Source organism: Nuphar pumila, chromosome 6 (assembly GCF_984573655.1).
Source record: "Nuphar pumila chromosome 6, dmNupPumi1.hap1.1, whole genome shotgun sequence".
Taxonomy (NCBI): Eukaryota; Viridiplantae; Streptophyta; class Magnoliopsida; order Nymphaeales; family Nymphaeaceae; genus Nuphar; species Nuphar pumila.
This window is the reverse complement of record NC_143254.1, coordinates 133,783,282-133,803,073: the sequence shown is the minus strand read 5'-3', so window position 1 is coordinate 133,803,073 and position 19,792 is coordinate 133,783,282. Positions and strand designations below refer to the sequence as shown.

General features: G+C 38.6%; 2 protein-coding genes and 1 pseudogene across 4 annotated transcripts; 2 read left to right on the top strand and 1 right to left on the bottom strand.

Annotated features, from left to right (window-relative positions):
- The first annotated feature begins 1,752 nt into the window (after nt 1–1,752).
- LOC149836347 (geraniol 8-hydroxylase pseudogene) lies at nt 1,753–7,111 on the top strand (annotated as a pseudogene). Of its 2 annotated transcripts, none has more exons than XR_016432413.1 (2): nt 1,753–2,655; nt 6,342–7,111. The product of XR_016432413.1 is annotated as a geraniol 8-hydroxylase pseudogene, transcript variant X1 (transcript). The 2 variants fall into 2 exon arrangements; XR_016432414.1 differs by lacking the exon at nt 6,342–7,111 and adding an exon at nt 5,993–6,330 and having other exon boundaries at nt 1,756–2,655.
- LOC149836348 (geraniol 8-hydroxylase-like) lies at nt 5,811–7,111 on the top strand. Its single transcript, XM_090009756.1, has 2 exons — nt 5,811–5,864; nt 6,342–7,111. The coding sequence occupies exons 1-2, from the start codon at nt 5,811–5,813 to the stop codon at nt 6,954–6,956; spliced, it is 669 nt and encodes a 222-aa protein (XP_089865882.1). The 3' UTR covers nt 6,957–7,111.
- Nucleotides 7,112–13,028: 5,917 nt separating this feature from the next.
- LOC149836346 (zinc finger A20 and AN1 domain-containing stress-associated protein 6-like) lies at nt 13,029–15,257 on the bottom strand. The gene is made up of 2 exons (XM_090009151.1): nt 15,016–15,257; nt 13,029–14,239 (listed from the first exon to the last, which is right to left on the bottom strand). The coding sequence occupies exon 2, from the start codon at nt 14,235–14,237 to the stop codon at nt 13,704–13,706; it is 534 nt and encodes a 177-aa protein (XP_089865277.1). The 5' UTR covers nt 14,238–14,239; nt 15,016–15,257; the 3' UTR covers nt 13,029–13,703.
- Nucleotides 15,258–19,792: the final 4,535 nt, after the last annotated feature.

The following is a 19,792-nucleotide window of genomic DNA, read 5'->3' as shown; positions in this document are numbered from 1 at the left end:
CCCCTCCTGGACCACTGACTATTTTTGCTCAGGATTGAGAATTATGTGGGGATGATAATGTAGCTTGTTGTTGGATCCCACACAGTTATTGCCCACAGAGGTGTGGCCGGTGGAATCCAGAGTGAAAGGTCTCCTGATTGGGGGTGGAGGTCACCCACTATCTTTCTTAGGTCATGTTTGGAGCCTCATACTGTGGATGAACATCAACAATACTGTGGATGAACTTCTGCAGAAGTCAACTTTTAGGATCAAACAATATAGAAGTTCATATGCAAAAAAAGAATTTGTTTGAAAACTGTAACTTGAAAATACTTTAAAATATTAATGTTGTTTGGTGTATTAGTTAAAAAAGCATTCTAAAGCACTATTTTTGTAGTAAAGGGTCAACTTACCCTCATCCTTCTAAAATAGGTCGGGTATTGTTAACCCACCCAGCACAACCTGAACCCAACTCGAGGTGAGTCGGGTCTGGTCATGGGTTGGGCCAAACTGAATGTTAGAATTGACATAACGTGCATCTTTATTGAGTCTCGACGCTAATTTTACCTGAGCCATAACTTCATATGGGAATGATAGAGCTGATAAAAGGTGTCTAATGTCCAATCCAACAAATTTGATTACTTTCAAAAGATACTTGATCCAACACATTTGTATATCTCACTTTTCATAAAAGTCTACAATCAAATATAAAATACATGATTAGAATATTCATGTAAGATGATATGATTATCGTTTCTCATGAAAGCTCTTGTTGTACATATTTGTATACATCTACAATGATTCTTTCATCAATCTATCCACAAAATTACACACAAAATACAAAAAATTTATGACAATCAGATACAATCAATTGTAATCAATTTATCCACAAAATGTACATCTCGCAAAATGAAGCAATCTTCCAAGTAAAAGGCCATCATATCATCTCGATCTTTTTATACTAAGCTGCAACTCCATCACCTTGTATAACTTTCGTATGAACAATGATGACTTTAAAACTTCAAAAAATTTAATTGCAAGAATGTTCATTAGCTTAGCTCAAGTTAATTTCAACAACACCAACCTGGATTGTAACATCTCAAAATTTCAATCCAGAAATTTTTATAAATTTTTTTTAAACAGCGAAAATAATTTAGTTTTTTTAGTTAAATATTCTGGACGGGTTACAACATGATCAATCATCATAACTGAATTAAAATATAAATAATATTCAATAGTAAAATTTAATTCAGTTTCAATAATTTAAAATTCATATTAAAGTATTTTCAGATTAAAATAACAATAATTATTTTTTCAAAACTATCCTCAAGAAAAGAAAAGACCGGTTCTTAACGCCGCCTGAGCAACCCTCATCCGCTCTGCAACTATACATTATATTTCACCTGAAAACCCATAAAATGAATCAAACTCGTGAAAGCCTGGTAGAGAATACCAATATAGGTAAACCGAAATCAATATACATGATCATATTCCAACAAACTCACGCAAAGATGCAAACAATTATCCATTCAAATATGCATATCTCCATTGTCACCGACAGAGTACTAATTAAACCATTGAAGTTGTAATCAATACTAACCATTTAATATCTAGAGGTCTACATTTCCCCACGTAGCTGGACATTTATCTTGCTCTTGTGTGGCTACTAATTTAGTACAATGAACCCTTCGTTTCACGCAAAAGTCAGGGGAAGAAATTAATGCATGAAACCTTAGTTATATAAAGTCATATAAGAACAAAGTGAAAGAAAGAAGAAAGAGGGATCAGATGGTTGCTTACAGTGATCTGATTCTATGGTTATGTGTTTTCTTGGCATGGGTGTATGGCTTTCTCTTCATTTGCAGAAAAACCAACAAGCTCCCACCAGGACCGGTGGGCCTTCCCATAGTTGGTTCTCTCTTCCAACTTGGTAACATGCCCCATGAGTCGCTCACTAGGCTCTCTAAGGTATACGGACCACTCATGACCCTTAGGCTCGGGTTCAGAACCACTGTGGTGGTCTCCTCTGCGGAGATGGCTCAAGAGGTACTGCAAAAGCATGATCAAGTCTTCGCAGGTCGAATCATCATGGATGCGGCCGACGTGTTTGACTCACCCCGTTTTTCTCTGGCGCTTTGTCAAAATGGACCGAGATGGCGCAAGATAAGAAGGATCTTCAATACCGAGTTGTTCACACCCAAGAGACTAGATGCACTGAAAGGCCTTCGGGAGCAGAAGGTGCAAGCCCTCATCGAACATGTCCGTGAGGCATGTGCCAACGGATGTGCGGTCAATATCAGCGAGCATGTCTTCGGTACCACCCTGAATTTGGTGTCCAACACCATCTTCTCGCAAGACATGGTCGATCTCAAGTCAGAGTTGGTGGAAGAGTTCAAGAGCACGGTGTGGGGGATATTCGAAGTGGCCGGGACGCCGAACCTAGCCGACTACTTCCCGCTGCTGAAGTTTGTCGATCCTCAGGGCTTGCGACGTCGCTTTTCGATTCATTTGAAGAGACTGTTTGCCATCTTCGATGAGTTGATCAACAAACGCTTAGAGTCTTATGCTGCAACAGAGGGGTGCAAGAAGAGTGGGGATTTCTTAGATGTCCTTCTTGAACTTGCTGGAAAGCCAGGCTGAGGGTTCACCAGGGAGAACATCAAGTTCTTGTTGTCAGTAAGTTTTACTTCCTTTTTCTTAGTTTTTTTATTTTGGGAAAATTCCTCCAAATTTTTGGTCACCTCCAAATTTTTGGTCCTTACACCAAAAGTTTGATTAATTTACAGTGATGGAAGAAACTAATCTAATAATTACCTTGAGGACAAATGGGTTTCACTCGTCAACAAAGTCATCCCTATATTCAAATCCCTCTTTGGGACGATGCAAGTTGTTTTATTTTATCAAAATCGGACTCTAGACATTTAAATCCCCGAAATCCAACTTGATTTTCTTATTAAATCGACTATGATTAATTCACCTGTGGGGTCAGATTTGATGAAAACAACTTTGACATAGAGGATGAGTAAAACCGACGGCTTGAGAGCCATTTCTTGGCCTTGAACTCTTTCATTTTCTGATTGAAGCATAAAGAATAGATAAACCATAAGACATGACAGTTATCGTCTCTCTCTCTCTATATATATATATATATAGAGAGAGAGAAGTTCCTTAGGCCCCCTTTTTATTAGGTCTCATTAGGCCCATTCAAAAATCATAGTTTTAAGAATTTTTTTTCACATCAAACACCATAGATAGGATCTATCAGTGGCATAGCTAGGATTCATGTGAGGGGGGGGGGGGCAAACAGGGGTGTAGCAAAAAAGAAAAAGAAATTAGTGTGATAGTCGGGGGTTGGGGGCGCTGCCCCCAAAAAAAATTGAGATAAAATAAAAATAGCTACAATTATTAATAAAAATCTATTTAATATGGACAAATCAAACTATTTGCAGTAGTAAGGGCTGGGCTAGGACTGGACTGGGCTAAAAAAATGGATAAAAATTTATTTCATATGGAATCAGGGCTGGGCTAGGACTGGGCTTTTAAAATATATATATATTTTTAACTGTTTCGGGAGGCAGGACTGGGCTACAGCCCAGTCCTGCCCCCCAGCTCCGCCTCTGGGATCTATAGGTTTTTTAGTGAGAACCAGATTTTGGATTGTCAGGATTTGACTTGTATACAGGTCTTTCCAGTGATAAAAAAGCAATGGCTACGAAGTTACCAGTTTTTCTAGACTCGTAAAATCATGTTTTTTTGCCAAAAAGATATGATCCAAGAGTGGATTTCAAATAAATCAACCATGTTAAACACATCTAATGGCAAAACATGGCAGAACCAGAAATGGGGCCTAATATGTTCAGCAGGCCCCCTTTTTCGTTGGGTCTCATTAGGCCCCTTCAAAAATCATAGTTTTAAGTATTTTTTTCTCACATCTAATACCGTACATGTGATCTATAAGTTTTGTTTAGTGGGAACCAGCTTTTGGATCGCTGGAATCTAACTTCTATATTGGTTTTTTGGTCATCCTAAATCAATGGCTATGAAAGTACCAGTTTTTCCCAGATCATAAAATCATGTTTTTGAAAAAAAAACATGATCCAAGAGTTGATTCTCACTAAATCGATAATGCTAAATACATCTAACGGTTCAGATCTATCATAAAACACTTAAAACATATATATAGGGCTGAATGGGGGCAGAACTAGAAATGGGGCCTAATATGTTCAGTTATCTCTCTCTCTCTCTCTCTCTCTCTCTCTCTCTCTCTATATATATATATATATATATATATATATATATATATATATATATTTTGAAGAAAAATAAATTTATATTGACACATAGGTAAAAATTATAAATACAATCCTGTAAGGGACCACCGCAGGGGTCACCCACGCGGCCAATAGGGTAGTTGTGAGGGTGCTGAGATGAAGGCACCGGGTCAATCCCGGCTGGGGCACGGGTGTGCTCATATATAGCTTTCAGAGGTAGGCCACATAAGGCATGGTGGTCTTGGGATCCCCACCCAAGGGTTTTTCTCGCTAACCCTCGTCATAGAAAAAATTCTGTAAGGGTAACATAGTAATTTTAACTTCATAATGAAAAGTATGTTGTGGGTATATTAATTAAGATAACTTCAATTGGTCGTAGAATAGGGGCAAAAGAGGGGTACATTTAAAAACATGAAATTATGATTAATTAAGATTAAAAGTTTGCTTGGTGTCTGAACGCGCGCAAGAGGGTGCAAAAACGTTTCATGTGAAACAAACTATTCCGACTACTTTGGAAAATACTTTGGTTTAGAATCCTTTCATCTGATATTTTAAAAAAAAATCTTCTGATATATATTGTACCTAAAAAGACATTTTAGGATCCAACTTTCTATTGAAAGTGCTGACCCAGCTCAGATCATGTTAGACCCAAAATTGAGTCTGAATCCAAAATGTACAGTGTAGATCCAGATCTGAGTTAGATAGGAGATGGTAAAGTCAAATTCAGATCTGAAATATATGTGGTAATACTGAATTTGGTAAAAATCAATAAAAACTAATCAGATTTATATGTTACAAATGAAATCTTATCGGATTTCATCCGGATCAAAATTGGATCTGACTTGCTATACTGGTCCAAAGAAATCGATTTAGCACACTTGATCCAATCCAAATCCATATTCAGATCTAACTATAAGGATCTGAATCCGAAAATAATGTGTTGGATCTGTATTGTATATCCTGACTATATTCAATCCTTTTGCAGCCGTAATTTATATGAACTGATCTAAAAGTTCTGATTCAGATCCAACATCTGACCCAATTGATAGCAAGGATAAGAAGAAGGAAGCTGTGATTGCCAAGTAACTTCATTCTTCTTATCCTTGCTGTCATTTGGGTCAGACGTTGAATATGGACCAAAACTTTTAGATCCGTACATAATTGAAACTGTCAAATGCAAAATTATCCCTGCCTTATGTCACTTTGCAAATCGGTCCTTGCCTTGAAAATCAGTGTTCAAGTTTAACAGTTGTTAGCTACATAATTGGCAAAACTCGTGACTCGGAGTCGGATCACACAACCTTTGACTCGCTAGTTAGCCGGTCGACTCCATAACTCGGACAAGTTAGGACTATGAATTTTCTAATGTTAAGATATGGAAAAAATCAAAAATTTATATTGTATAATCACTAAATTTAATGATTAAGCTATATAAGTATTCAACTATATATAATTGTTAATATTTATGATTTAAAATTATATAATTCTTTATAACAAGTAATCTTTTATGAAAATTATTCATTAAAATCATAAAATACATGAAAAAAACACATAAGAGGCATGTGGATCTGCAGTCCTGAATCGATGATCCAGTTTGAGTCCGATCTGGATGAAGTCAGGTGATTCCCGAGTCAACTCACCGGGTTTGCCAACTATGGTTAGCTTTCCTGATGATGACCGTTAAATTAAAGGCAGACAATTGGATAGTTCTACCCTTACTGGAGACAAATTTGCATTTGCAGAATGTGAATAAGTTGGGACTAAGGGCATTTTGGTGACCAGTTATCGACGGTCAATGTTTGATCATGGTCAACCTAACAGCTGTTGACAGAAGGACCAGTTTATAATAACAGTGAGAAAGGCGAGGACTGATATGTAAAAATGGCATAAGGCAGGGACTATTTTGCTAATCAGCTATAAGTCGGGGTTCAAATTTGCTAGTTTTCATATTAAACGAAGCAAAACTTTCATTTTTGGGAACAAGCTTCCCATGAAACTAAAAAAGTGTAAAGGAAGTTTGAAAATTTTAGGTTTTATGAATTGCTTTCAGTAACTATGGTATGAACTATATATATATATATATATAAGCAGGAGCTCTTTGTGGCGGGCACCGACACAAGCAGTGGCACCGTAGAATGGGCAATGACAGAATTACTTGGCCATCCAGAAAAAATGGCTGCTGCACGCGCTGAGCTAAAACAGACCATCAGCAAGGGCTGTTTCGTAGAAGAGTCTGACATTCCAAAACTTCCCTACTTACAAGCAGTAGTGAAAGAGACCCTAAGATTGCACCCACCTGCTCCTTTTCTCATGCCACATAGAGCAGATGTAACTACAAAAGTTGCAGGGTTCACCATCCCTAAGCATACTCAAGTGCTTATCAATGCATGGGCTATTGAACGTGATGCCGCATACTGGGAAAACCCAACATCTTTTTTGCCTGAGAGATTTATCGATTCAGATATAAATTTCAAAGGTAAGGATTTCCAATTCATCCCTTTCGGAGCAGGAAGGAGGATCTGCCCTGGTCTACCTTTGGCAGACCGAATGGTTCATCTAGTGCTGGCTTCTCTCATCCATTCGTTTTCATGGAAGCTTCCTGACGGGATGGCACCTGAGCAACTTGATATGAAGGCCAAGTTTGGGTTGACACTGCAAAAAGTTGTGCCTCTACAAGTTTTCCCCTCTTCCTTAATAGACATGTAAATGGTTCTCACCTAGTTTGGATTATCCAAACATATGCAAGTCAAGTACAGTGGGCTAGTTCATTAACAGGGAAAGGGAATATATTTATATATAGTTAAGTCCAATGCATTGTTGTAAGAATTAATCGTTGTGAATCGGCCTGAATCAGCTCAAAATCAAAATTTTTAAGGGTCTGATGATCCGATTAATGTTTTTTAAAACTTTTAATATTTTTAAGGGGTTAAATATTTTCTTAATAATTTTTTATTATTTTTAGTTTTTAATAACATGCGTCGTCTGATGGTTAAAATTCACTGATTCCAATCTATTTGGTTTGACTTTTGAGTCATTTTTCAAAATCAATTTTGACTCGGAACCTATTAGAAAATGATGTTTCAAATAAAAAAAAACAAGCACGAAAAAGCAAAAAAGAGAAAAAATAACTACACATGAAGACAAGGATTTTACGTTGTTTCGAGAGAACTGCCTACGTCCACCACTACAAGAAACATGTGGATTAGTGATGACCTAAATCCGTCGCTAATCTCCGTCGTTAATCCAATGTCAATCCGTCACTAAAGTGTTTAGCGACGAATTAGCGTCGGATAGCTTTCATCGCAATTTTTTTGACGCTAATTAGCGATGAAATATATTTGTCGCTCGTTCCGTCACTAACTTGCGATGGATTAACGAATGCCAAAATCTGTCGCAAGGTCGTCGTTACTCTGTGGAGGTTTGGATTAGCGACGGATTTATATCCGTCGCTACTCCATCGCTAAATTTAGCGACTATAGAAAATAGCGACGAATATATCCGTCGCTAATCCATCGCAAAAAATGAAAAAAAAATATTTAAAAATTTAATATCGAGAAAAAATTTCTCGTGATACAATTTATATTTCCTGTGAATACAAAATAAAGTACACATCAAAATACATATAAACGAAAACCGAAACAATTAATCGATCAACTATAAAATTCTCAAGTTCTAATTATTTACAATTCAACAATTACATTTTTGAAACAAAAAGAAAGTAAAACAAATTCAACACATAAATATAATCATCGCCAAGATTTTGTGCGTCCTCTTGTTCATTATCTCAATCTGTCGCTTCAGCTCCACTATGTTGATTACCCCCAGCAACCTACACGAGAAAAGAAATGTCAGTATTGATAAACAAAATATACTGAAATAAATTATACTCTATATGTGATTCTATCATGCTCATTTGTTCTAAGGCAGTAAAAAAACTTTATACATGATTCTATCATGCTCATATAAGTGTTATAAAGCAGTAAAAAAAACTTTATATGTGATTCTATCATACTCATATGTGTTCAAAGGCAGTAAAAAAATAGTATATGTGATTCTATCATGCTCATATGTCCTCTAAGACCGTCAAAAAGTTGTATATGTGATTCTACCATGCTTATATGTTTTTAAGGCAGTAAAAAAACTTTAAATGTGATTATATCATATTGATATGTGTTATAAGGCAGTAAAAAACTTTATATGTGATTCTATCATGCTTATATGTGCTCTAAGGCAGTAAAAAAACTTTATATGTGATTCTATCATGCTCATATGTGTTTTAAGGCAGTAAAAAAAACTTTATACATGATTCTATCATGCTCATATGTGTTATAAAGCAGTAAAAAAACTTTATACGTGATTCTATCATGCTCATATGTGTTCTAAGACAGTAAAAAACTTTATATGTGATTCTATCATGCTCATATGTGTTCTAAGGCAGTAAAAAAACTTTATATGTGATTATATCATGTTCATATGTGTTCTAAGGCAGTAAAAAAACTTTATACATGATTCTATCATGCTCATATGTGTTATAAAGCAGTAAAAAAACTTCATACGTGATTCTATCATGCTCATATGTGTTCTAAGGCAGTAAAAAAACTTTATACATGATTCTATCATGCTCATGTGCTATAAAGCAGTAAAAAAACTTCATACATGATTCTATCATGCTCATATGTGTTCTAAGGCAGTAAAAAAACTTTATACATGATTCTATCATGCTCATATGTGTTATAAAGCCATAAAAAAACTTCATACGTGATTCTATCAGGCTCATATGTGTTCTAAGGCAGTAAAAAAACTTTATATGTGATTCTATCATGCTCATATGTGTTCAAAGGCAGTAAAAAAACTTCATACTTGATTCTATCATGCTTATATGTGTTCTAAGGTAGTAAAAAAACTTTATACATGATTCTATCATGCTCATATGTGTTATAAAGCAGTAAAACAATTTCATATGTGATTCTATCATGCTCATATGTGCTCTAAGACCGTCAAAAAGCTGTATATGTGATTCTACCATGCTCATATGTGTTCTAAGGCAGTAAAAAAACTTTAAATGTGATTCTATCAAGTTGATATGTGTTATAAGGCAGTAAAAAAACTTTATATGTGATTCTACCATACTCATATGTGCTCTAAGGCAGTCAGAAAAACTCTATATGTGATTCTACCATGCTCATATGTGTTCTAAGGCAGTAAAAAAAACTTTATACATGATTCTATCATGCTCATATGTGTTATAAAGCAGTAAAAAAACTTCATACGTGATTCTATTATGCTTATATGTGTTATAAAGCAGTAAAAAAACTTCATACGTGATTACAGGAGGGGGGGGTCCGGGGGCTCCCCCCCGGTGCGGATCCTGCTATGCGGTCAACAGGCAGGGGGTCCAGGGGGGCCACCCCTGGCGGGGGGCAGCGCCCTCCGGACCAAATTTTTTTGGGGACTTCCAACAGCGATTTGTAGTATTATCGAGCTTTCCTACAGCGATTTGTAGTATTTTCGGGTCTCCAACGAGCCCCACAACGATTTATAGTGTTATCCGGCTTTTCAACAGCGATTTGTAGTATCTTCCGCAAATCACTATATCGATTTATAGTGTTTTTGGGTCTCCAACGAGCCTCACAGCGATTTATAGTGTTGTTGGATCTCACTATAGCGATTTGTAGTGTCTTCCGCAAATCACTATAGCGATTTGTAGTGTTATTCAGTAAGTAAATCGCTACCCGAATTAGGACCAACTTGACAGGGTCATATCTCTGTAACCGAGGTCATATTCCAAATCCGTAAAAAATGGTGTCTTCGTTATTGAGTCTAGTTTATTCCTGTGAATTTTCAGTGATTTCTATTGTCATTTTATTTCTCATTTTATCTAAAAACCAGACCTCTATTATTCTGTGTTATTTGAGTTGCACAACACCATTATCGCTTGACATCCACAGCTTGATTCTGGCATGCTCCTTGTTGGATTTTCCATTGATTTCTTCAAACCTTGCTTAGAACAAATATATGTTTTTCTCACCATGACACCCTGTGCATTTTTTGACCACGACACCCGGGACCCGTGCTGGGGGGAGCCCCCGGACCCCTCTTCTGTAAGGTTAAAAACTCTGAATCAGGCTCCACAACGAATTAAGTTGAACGATGCTACCCACGCTGGGAGGATCCCCCAAACCCCCTCCTGTAAGGGCAAAAACTCTGAATCAGGCTCCACAACGAATCAAGTTGAATGATGTTATCCACGCTGAGAGGAGCCCCCAAACCCTCCTCCTATAAGGGCAAAAACTCTAAATCAAGCTCCACAACTCATCAAGTTGAATGATGCTACTCATGCTGGGAGGAGCCCTCAGACCCCCCCTCCCCTTCTGTAAGGGTAAAAAATCTGAATCAGACTCCACAACTCTTCAAGTTGAATGATGCTACCCACACTGGGAGGAGCCTCCAGACCCCTCTCCTGTAAGAGTAAAAAATCTGAATCAGGATCTACAACTCATTTAGTTGAATGATGTTACCCACACTGGGAGGAGCCCCCAAACCCTTCTCCTATAAGGATAAAAACTCTGAATCAGGCTCCACAACAGTCAATGTGCAGGTCAGTCGGTGCTTGATAGAGCAATATAAGATGTTCTGTTGGATGTGCACAGAAGCAGGAAGAGAAGGGAGAGAGTGTGTGAGAGGGTTGATGTTCATGGCTTCCTCCGAGAGAGATTTCTTTATCGGATAATCCTGCAGTGCAGAGACTGGGTTTTAAATAATCATCTTCGAGGCACTTAAGTCTTTACAATCACTCCTTTTCTAGAATCGATATTTTTTTTTGCACCAATGGAGGAGAGAGTACTTAAGTCTTTGCAATCGCATCAAACTCCAATGCTAATTAATGCTGACAAACATGGGCATACGAGATGCTAAGGCTTAAATATGTGGTGCTCTTTGGGAACCCCCGAACATGAGATGGAGCTACGGGCCCTGTTGGGGGGGGACATATAACATATAACCTGTTTCTATGGCAGGTAGTAGAATTGCGGGAGGAGGTGAGAGGAGAGAAAAGGAAAAAAAAAAAAAAAGATTGCAAAGAATGAGATCTGAAGGCTAATTTACATATTCTAGTTATATATCATGTTAGTTTGAACCAACCAACAAGAATCATTTGATCTTAAGGTCGTCCGACGATGCTGAGAGAGAGAGAGAGAGAGGCGTTGGGAGGCTGTCAGGCAGAGCAGAGGAGCTGCAACAGGAAGCAGAGGGAGAAAAAAGGAGTTGTTCAAACCAAGGGCAGGGCAACCATCGAAGGTGTGATGGGAGGTCATCCGACTGGTGGCCATAGATGGGAGGGTGGTAGAGGTGGTGGAAGGAAGAGGTGGTAGGGGGAAAAGGAGAAAGAAGAGAAAAAATGGATGGGTTAGGGTTATACAAGAACCGTCAGATCTTCAGATCAGACAGTTTCTATTGATTTAAACTAAAATATATATTTTACTGGATTACATATTCTAGTTATATAATAAGAACCATCAGATCTCCAAATCGACGGTTCCTATGTAAACCCCTCTTTCTCCTTCCATTATTTTTCTTTTTTCACCTTTCCCTTCCCACCACCTCCACTACCGCCTTGTCGCCCCTTTCTCCGCCTCCCCGCTGTCCTTTCTTGTTCGACGACCTCTCCCAACTGCGAGCTCATCCATGAATCCATGTCGAGCCCGATCACTGGTGGAGGAGTAGGAGAAGTGGCGGATGTGCCGCCAGAGCCACCACCTCTACCGGTCAGCCTTCGACTATGTCGGTGGCCGACGGGGAGGCAAGGAAGGGGACGACAGTGAAAAGGGCAGTGGCCGTTTCCTTCCAGCACAGTCGTTTCATCTAGGATCTGTGGTGGATCCGCTGCCAGTGGAAGGAGGAAACCAGCTGTGAATGGCCATGAGGGAGGGGAGGGAGAGGACGAATCCAACGAGTCAGAGGTGGAAGGCGGGAGGCAAGGAAGGGGTGGCGAGAAAGGGATGACAGGTGGTGGCATGGTGGGAGGGAAAAGGGAAAATAAGAGATTGCACAAGAGCCGCCTGATCTGAGATCAGATGGCTGTGTTGTTGGTTTAAAATAGTTTATATAGAATATGTAAACCATGGTTTGCTGGTTTGAACCAACCTTTTTTTTCTCTCTTTCACCCACATCGGAGGACCCCACAGCGGGAGGTCGTCCAGCGAGGCAGGGGGAGATTGTTCACCGTCCAATGACGGTGAGAGAGAAAGAGAGAAGTGAGATGGTGGGAGGTGGTCGATGGACGGCGGGGCGGCGATTGGTGGCTGGGGATGGACAGGTGGTGGGAGGAAAAAGGAGAAAGAAAAGAAAAATATGAGTGAATATATCAAAATAGAACTGCCACAAATTTAGACATTTATTTATCGAATTTACAAACCATAAATAATGTATCGTAACGGATGGTTATAGATGAGTTGACATGTTTGAAGAAAATCATGTATGTCTGAAAAAAATGAAAATGAAAATTAAAAGTACACCATTCCGAAGGGTATACATTGCATCACAGTCATAGACATGTCTCACTGCACGGACGTGCGTTTTACGACCTCATCAGACTCTTCACAAGCCATAGCTTAGAGTTATAGTTGGATCCATTGAGCAAAATTAGACCAATTTTGGTAAAACAACGAAAACAAGTACTCCATATGAGACAACAAATCTTTCAATCGAATTGTTAACAAGGGATCCGATTACATTTTGCTCGTAGGAAAGAAGGGGGAATGGTAACGTAATTTGTTGAGAGAGAGAGAGAGAGAGAATAACGAAACAGCAACAAACTCAACAACTATGGGCAGGAATCATAAGACTCATAATTGATCCATGGATATGACCCAACGTAGTTCACTAATGAAACGGGCCCAGGTCCGACCTGTTTCCTGATCGGGGCAACTAACCACGGATCCATGCCCCAGGTCGAGTTGGCACCCCTGTTTTCACCCCTAAAAACATATTTACATATCTTAGAGAGCAGCAGTTGCTGATGTCAACAAAGAGATGAGCACAAACAAATAAAATAAAGAAATCAAAACCCGTGACTTTGGTTCCTCAAAAAATGTCATCAAACACATACATTTACCTTACCTGACCGTTTCCTTTTCTATCCCCTTCCCACTTTTTTTTTTTTTCTCAACTCCTCTTCCCACCTCCTTTTCTCGATTGAAAAAGCAAGACACGGCACGGCAGAGGCCTACACCAGCTAGAACAGCTATCCACTACCCAACAAGCCTTTTACTGTGTACGCACTGTTTATTCCATCACCAGGGAAACCACCGTTTCCACTCAGGGAAAACTAAAAAAAACAGGGATGAAGAAGAAGAAGAGGGGGAAGATCTCCAGCGCCATCATCGCAGAAGATGAAGATTGCAGATCGATCAATTCCCATCTCTTCGTTCTTTTCTTCTTCACTCTTTCGGAGATTCAAATCTTCTTGAGTTTGTCTGCTTTGATTACGGGATTGGCCCTCGCGATGGCTTCCCGCCCGGCGGCCTTGAAGTCGAACGTGCAGACGTGCTTCTCGGGCAAGCGGTGCGACGCGCAGAACGTGCTACCGCACCTGCACTTGAACCCCATCAGACCCATCCGCTTGCTGCAGCTGAAGCAGCGGTTCGGCTTGCCGGAACTCGGCGACGAAGACGCCGGAGAGGAGGAAAAGGAGGGGGAGGAGATGGAAGAAGGGAAGGGGACGACGACGGCCTGGTGGGAAGCATCGGCGTCCCGGATTCCGGCCTTTTCGGACGATTCTTCCGCGAGGCTGAGAAATTTCTCCAGCGCGGGTTTAGCCGACGACGACTCCTGGGGTTCCTTCAATCGGAGGTCTCGGTAGCACTTGGAGCAGAGGTTCATCGTCGCCGGGCTGCCGAACAACCCGCAATTGTTGGCGCAGAGGCGGTGGTTCTCCGGCGGTCGGCACCCTGTCCCGTCCGCCCCTCTGTTCCAGCTCTCTTCCGCCATTTCTGTGACAAGAAAAACGAGAGCTTCATTATAGGTGTTCTTTCATTCGAGATATTTAACTAAAAAATTCGAGGTTCTGCTTCGCCCAAGGTTAAGAAATAAATCACGAATATTCATGAAGATGATGATGGTGATGGTGATGGTGGTCACGACGACGATGACGGCGTCACCCGAACGAAAAGTTCGAAAAAAAAAATTGGAAAATTCGTGGTCAGAATTAGCAAATTCTCACGCCTAATTCAAGGATGAGAAAATTATATGAAGCGTTTCCTAACAATTATTTCAAAATAAAACAACAAAGACAATCATATTAGATAAGCAACTCGAAGGATGAAGCACGTCGCTCGTATTAAATTTGAGAAGTTCACGGTAACCAAAATAAAATAAAATCCTCTCCGAGAAAAGGATACTGTAAATAATAATAATAAAAAAATGCTTCTTAAACCTCGAATTCAATCAAGACAACAAAGTCTTCATCTCATCTCATCCCAAATATTAATCCAAAAAATCCTTTCCTAAAAAGAAAAAGGAAATAGAAAACCTACCCTAAAAGACCCTTCCCCCTAAATTATTCTATTTCCATTAATCGAGAAGAAAATCAACAAAAAATCCTAACCGGGGAAAAAATCAGTTTTCCTAACCACAAAACAAATCCTTTTCCTAGCACCCCGACCCAGAATAAAAAAAATAAAATTTGAGAAAAGGAAAACATTTCTCAGAAATTAGAGAAATCAACGAAACCCCGAAACAAAACAAAGAATTGGAGGAAAGAACACACCGTTTCTCAGATGGAAAATTTTCCCTTCGTCTTCCTCGACTTCTTTCCTCTGCGCCTTCCAATCGAAAACCGACGGCGTCGAGGCTCTACCGGGATGAAGCCCCCACTTGCTTCGCCTCACGAGGGCCAAAGATTTAAGAAGGCACCGGTTTTCCTTTCCCCCAAACACAGAAAAAAGTAAAGCTGGGAAAAAAGCAACTCCCAACACGCTTTCGCTTTCCCCGCAAGGAAAAATCAGCCAAGTAGCGAATAATCCCCGAGCCTCCCTTCCTTTTTGTAATGAAGATGATATCGTAACTACCCCTGACATTCTCCGAAATTTAGATTGTACCCCATCACTAGGCATGCAGCAGGAGCGTCTAGAGAGTGGCGTTTTGGTTAGTTTTGGAGGTTTTGGCCCCGTCCTTGAACGCGTGGACCCAATTATTAAAGAGCCTAACCACGCACGCTTCCTAACCTCACTTAACCACGCGGGTTCAGCGGGGCCACCGGATGTTGCTTAACGATCCGGTAAGTCGGTAACCTCCCCGCGGGTCCCACCTCCTCGGCTAGTGTTTGCCGGGAAGAGGGCGTAACACGTCACCGACACGTGGATATCCGCGACCCTCCTCCTTAAGGAATTTAGTGCGCTCATCGCCATCGTGGCGTCATGGTTGACGTGAGCTGTGCCATACGGTTCGCTGCGTTGGGGCCCGCTGCTGACGTGGAAGATTCCGGGTCAGAGACGAAGTTTTGGATCCCCCCGCCATCGAAAAACACCGATCCGAATATTTGACACATATTCCAAGTTCAGTCTGGTGAAAATCTTGCTTCTTTTTGTCTTCAAAATTGCAAATACGATTCCAAGCGGACTAAACTCAAATAACGTAAAATAACCAAGGCTATGAATTGTTAGCTGATTTTTTAATTAAATGATCAGCTTACGACCGCACAATCGAACAATCCACAACACGTCAATGGGCATACATACCCTTATCTTTTTTTTCCCTGATACGTAATATGCAAGTTGTAGTTTATACTTTTTTTTAGACAGAGAAAGCCAAGCTGGGGTTAGGCATACCCTTACCAGTTATACAACCGTACCCATTTACGGTTCGAACTTGCAACGTCCCAACACTAACTACTCCTGCCAGACAAGCAGGCCCCCCAGTTGGTAAGCTGTAGGATATTGTGATAATGCGACCTTAGACCATTGCATTCAGCTCCTTGTTCTTAGGCTTGATATGTAAAAAAAAAAATCAAGATAATATGGAAATACTTAAGTTGAGATTACAAAAATAAATAAATATAATATATATATATATATATATATATATATATATTAGTGGTGAAATTTTTTCATAACTTTTAAAGTTAATAAAACCATATTTGTTTCATAGAAAACATACAATCCCGCATCCCATTCCTAACAAATGAATCATGTTAGACCATATTTGGGTCTCACACCATAAAACATGGTGTGAAACATTGACAGTAAAGCTATGTTTGGTTCTGTTTTTACTCATTGATTACAAAAATAAATTAAAACACATTTTATAAAGAAAGATACTTGGCTTCATTTTTATTAAATGAATGTAAATTATAATGATCAAGAAAAAAAGATTAATTAGTAGTGGTGATGGTGGATGGTAATGGTAATGGTAATGGTAGTAGTGTCCTCTAAAAAAAATGATAATGGCAATGGTGATGGTGATAATAGTAGTGACAACAATGGTGATGGCGGTGACAATGATAGTCATGTTGACGGTTGCAGCGGTGGTGATGATAATGGTAATGATAATGATAATGATAATGATAATGATGTGAATAAGTGATGGTCACAATATGGTGGTGATTAGAGTGACGGTAGAATGAAAGAAAATAAGTATTTGTTGAAAATAAAATTAGCCAAAACACCAAAACTTTAAATTTTAAAATAAGCATAAATGGCAAGGAATGTTCCAAACAGGGGATAAGAAAAATCAAATCCTATTTATAATTGTTTGAAACATCAAGGAAACGCAACAAAATCGAAAGGCAAGAAATGCCCTGATTTTCGAGGGGAGAATGTCACGGACACCTCATTGAAAAGCTTTTTGTAGAATGATGAGGGTTGATACCATGGGGGCTATCCATATCACCCAGCTTGCCTACCAAAACTAAATAAAATAATAAAAAATTGATGGTGATTAAATGAAAGCGTGTGCACTCATTGCACCTAGATGAAAAGCCTAAACGTCATAAGACAGCGCATCGCCAGGAGCATCTTTGACCGTATGCTGTCAGAGCTGCCGTGGATGCCGTTCATCTAGGTGATGATCGTCAGCATTTGTTTCTTATATGGGTTCCACAAATCTTTGAGAGCCATTCAAAGTTTTAGATGAGCGGCATCTACAGGTTGGTATTCTGGATGCTGTTCATCACATAGATGAACGGCATCCAAGGGACCTGATGTGCACTCCAACTTCAAATGACACAAGTTGCATTCACCGTGCAAAGGGATTTATTGCCCAACCTTGACCAAGAAAAAAAATTGACGAAATCGAAATCGTTGATCGACATCACCAATTTATATGAGGTAAATGTGCTTCCTGCTCATGCAATCACAATTGTTTTTTATTTTTTAAATAAGGAGGTGGTACTAGCTTGTCTCAGGGACTCTTATATATCATTAGAATATGAGAACTAATATGTGAACCACAATTTTCATGATTTTTTTATTCTTTTCTCTTAAATCTAACCATAAGAAAGGACATATGCTTGGTTTAATGAATCACCCAATTTTGATGCATAATTAAGTTTTTTTAAAGCTTTAAAATTAATAAATCGTATTCTTCATAAATATTCAAGCATTTAAAAATCATATTTTTCATCAAAAATACGTGATCCAATGGTTCACTCTTTGCAAATTCATCTTGCTAAGCACATCCACATGGTTGGATTTGCAAAAAAAAGCATTGGAATTGCCCATATTTTCAGTTCTCATATTCTAGTGATTCTCAGTGCTCATATTTTTAGTGATTCAGGGTGCCCATATATATATATACAAAGATAATTAAAATATGTAAAAAATGCATCAAGATTTTTATAGGTTTTTTTTATTCTTTTCTAAAATTTTATCGTATGGATGTGATCTAAATGCATGGTTTTATAAAATCAAACTCTTGGATCATCCGATTATAATTTATAAGAAAGATCTTTTAAGACTAATTAAAAATCAATGGCTCAAAATTTTCATAAATATGAAAGCATAAAAAATCACATTTCTTGATCCGATTATAATGATTTAATAGTCGATTCCAAGCAAATGGACCACGCCTAATGCATTTGCAGGGTTAGATTTATAAATAAAACTATAAAAATCTTGGTTCATATCAATTTACATATTTTGCTAATTTATATATTCTAATTATATATATTTATTTATTTACGCAAAAAACCACCTTCAAAATCATAAACCTAGTCGCGCTGGTTTTGGCTGCTGTCCTGGCAGGCATACAAGAATGCATGGGTTTTCTTTTCTTTATGAAATTGGGCACCCACAGTATTGAAGCGGAATCACAAAAACCCGAGGCACGCTTAAATTGTTTTGGTAAAAGAAAACGGGTGGGGGTTAGATTCTAGTGTTTTGTTATTATATAGTAGTAAATGTAGGGTACCGCCCTATTGGTTCACGAACCATGCCAGTGCGTTGGCTCTTCGGTTGTCGATACGACGATGGGCAGCCAACGCCTGCCGTCCATCTGAAAAATCAGACGGTCTTGGCTCATTGGAATCAGGGTTGCCAACTTTTGAATCTTTGGAACCTAATCAAGAAAAACTTTGAATCGTGAAGTCAGTTGTCTGTCCTCCACGATTTGGGAAGATATACTCTGCAAGGGGAAACTGAAATATGTAAACCAATAAAATATGTAAACAAGTATAAATTGATATTTTCATAAGATTTTTTGCTGTAGATGCATTAGGTGTCGTCCATTTGCTTGAAATCAACTATTGGATCATCGTAATCGGATCAAGAAATGTGATTTTTGTATGCTTTAATATTTACAAAAATTTTGAGCTGTTGATTTTAAGCCTTAAAAGAACCTTGTTATATATCTTAATCAGATGGTCTAAGAGTCTCTTTCTATAAAACTAAGCATCTAGATCGTATCCCTAAGGTCAAATTTAAAAATAAAAAATGCAACAAGTTTACATATTTCAGTTCTCCTATTTAATGACCCAAAGAGATTATCTGTTGGAGTACTGCTAATGCGTGGATTTTTAACCAAACTCTAGAAATGCGACCTCCATTGTATGTTTAAAGTTCAAACATCTATTCAGTCGGGAACTTTTTATATTTATATAGTTTTTTGAAAGAATATAATGAGTATAATGTGTTCCTTGGGCCCTTTTTAGTCAGGCCTCGTTAGGCCCCTTCAAAATTCATAGTTTTAAGTATTTTTTTCACATGTAACACTGTAAATGTGATTTATAGGTTTTGTTTAGTGGGAACCGGCTTTTGGATCGCCGAAATCTGACTTGTATACAAGTTTTTCTGGTGATTCAAAATTAATGGTTATGAAAGTACCAATTTTTTCTGACTAAGAAAAACATATTTTTTCATCAAAAAAAATATGATCCAAAAGTTGATTCTCACTAAATCGAGCATGATAAACACATCTAACGGTTCATATCTATCATAAAATACTTAAAACCTATGGGGGCAGAATGAGAAATGGTCTCTCTCTCTCTCTCTCTCTCTCTCTCTCTCTCTCTCTCTCTCTCTCTCTCTTTATATATATATATATATATATAT

Coding starts and splice junctions, on each gene's coding strand:
- LOC149836346 (XM_090009151.1), bottom strand. CDS start 14,237: ATGGCGGAAGAGAGCTGGAACAGAGGGGCGGACGGGACAGGGTGCCGA.
- LOC149836348 (XM_090009756.1), top strand. CDS start 5,811: ATGTGGATCTGCAGTCCTGAATCGATGATCCAGTTTGAGTCCGATCTG. Junction 5,865..6,341: donor TTGAGTCCGATCTGGATGAA/GTCAGGTGATTC, acceptor ATATATAAGCAG/GAGCTCTTTGTGGCGGGCAC.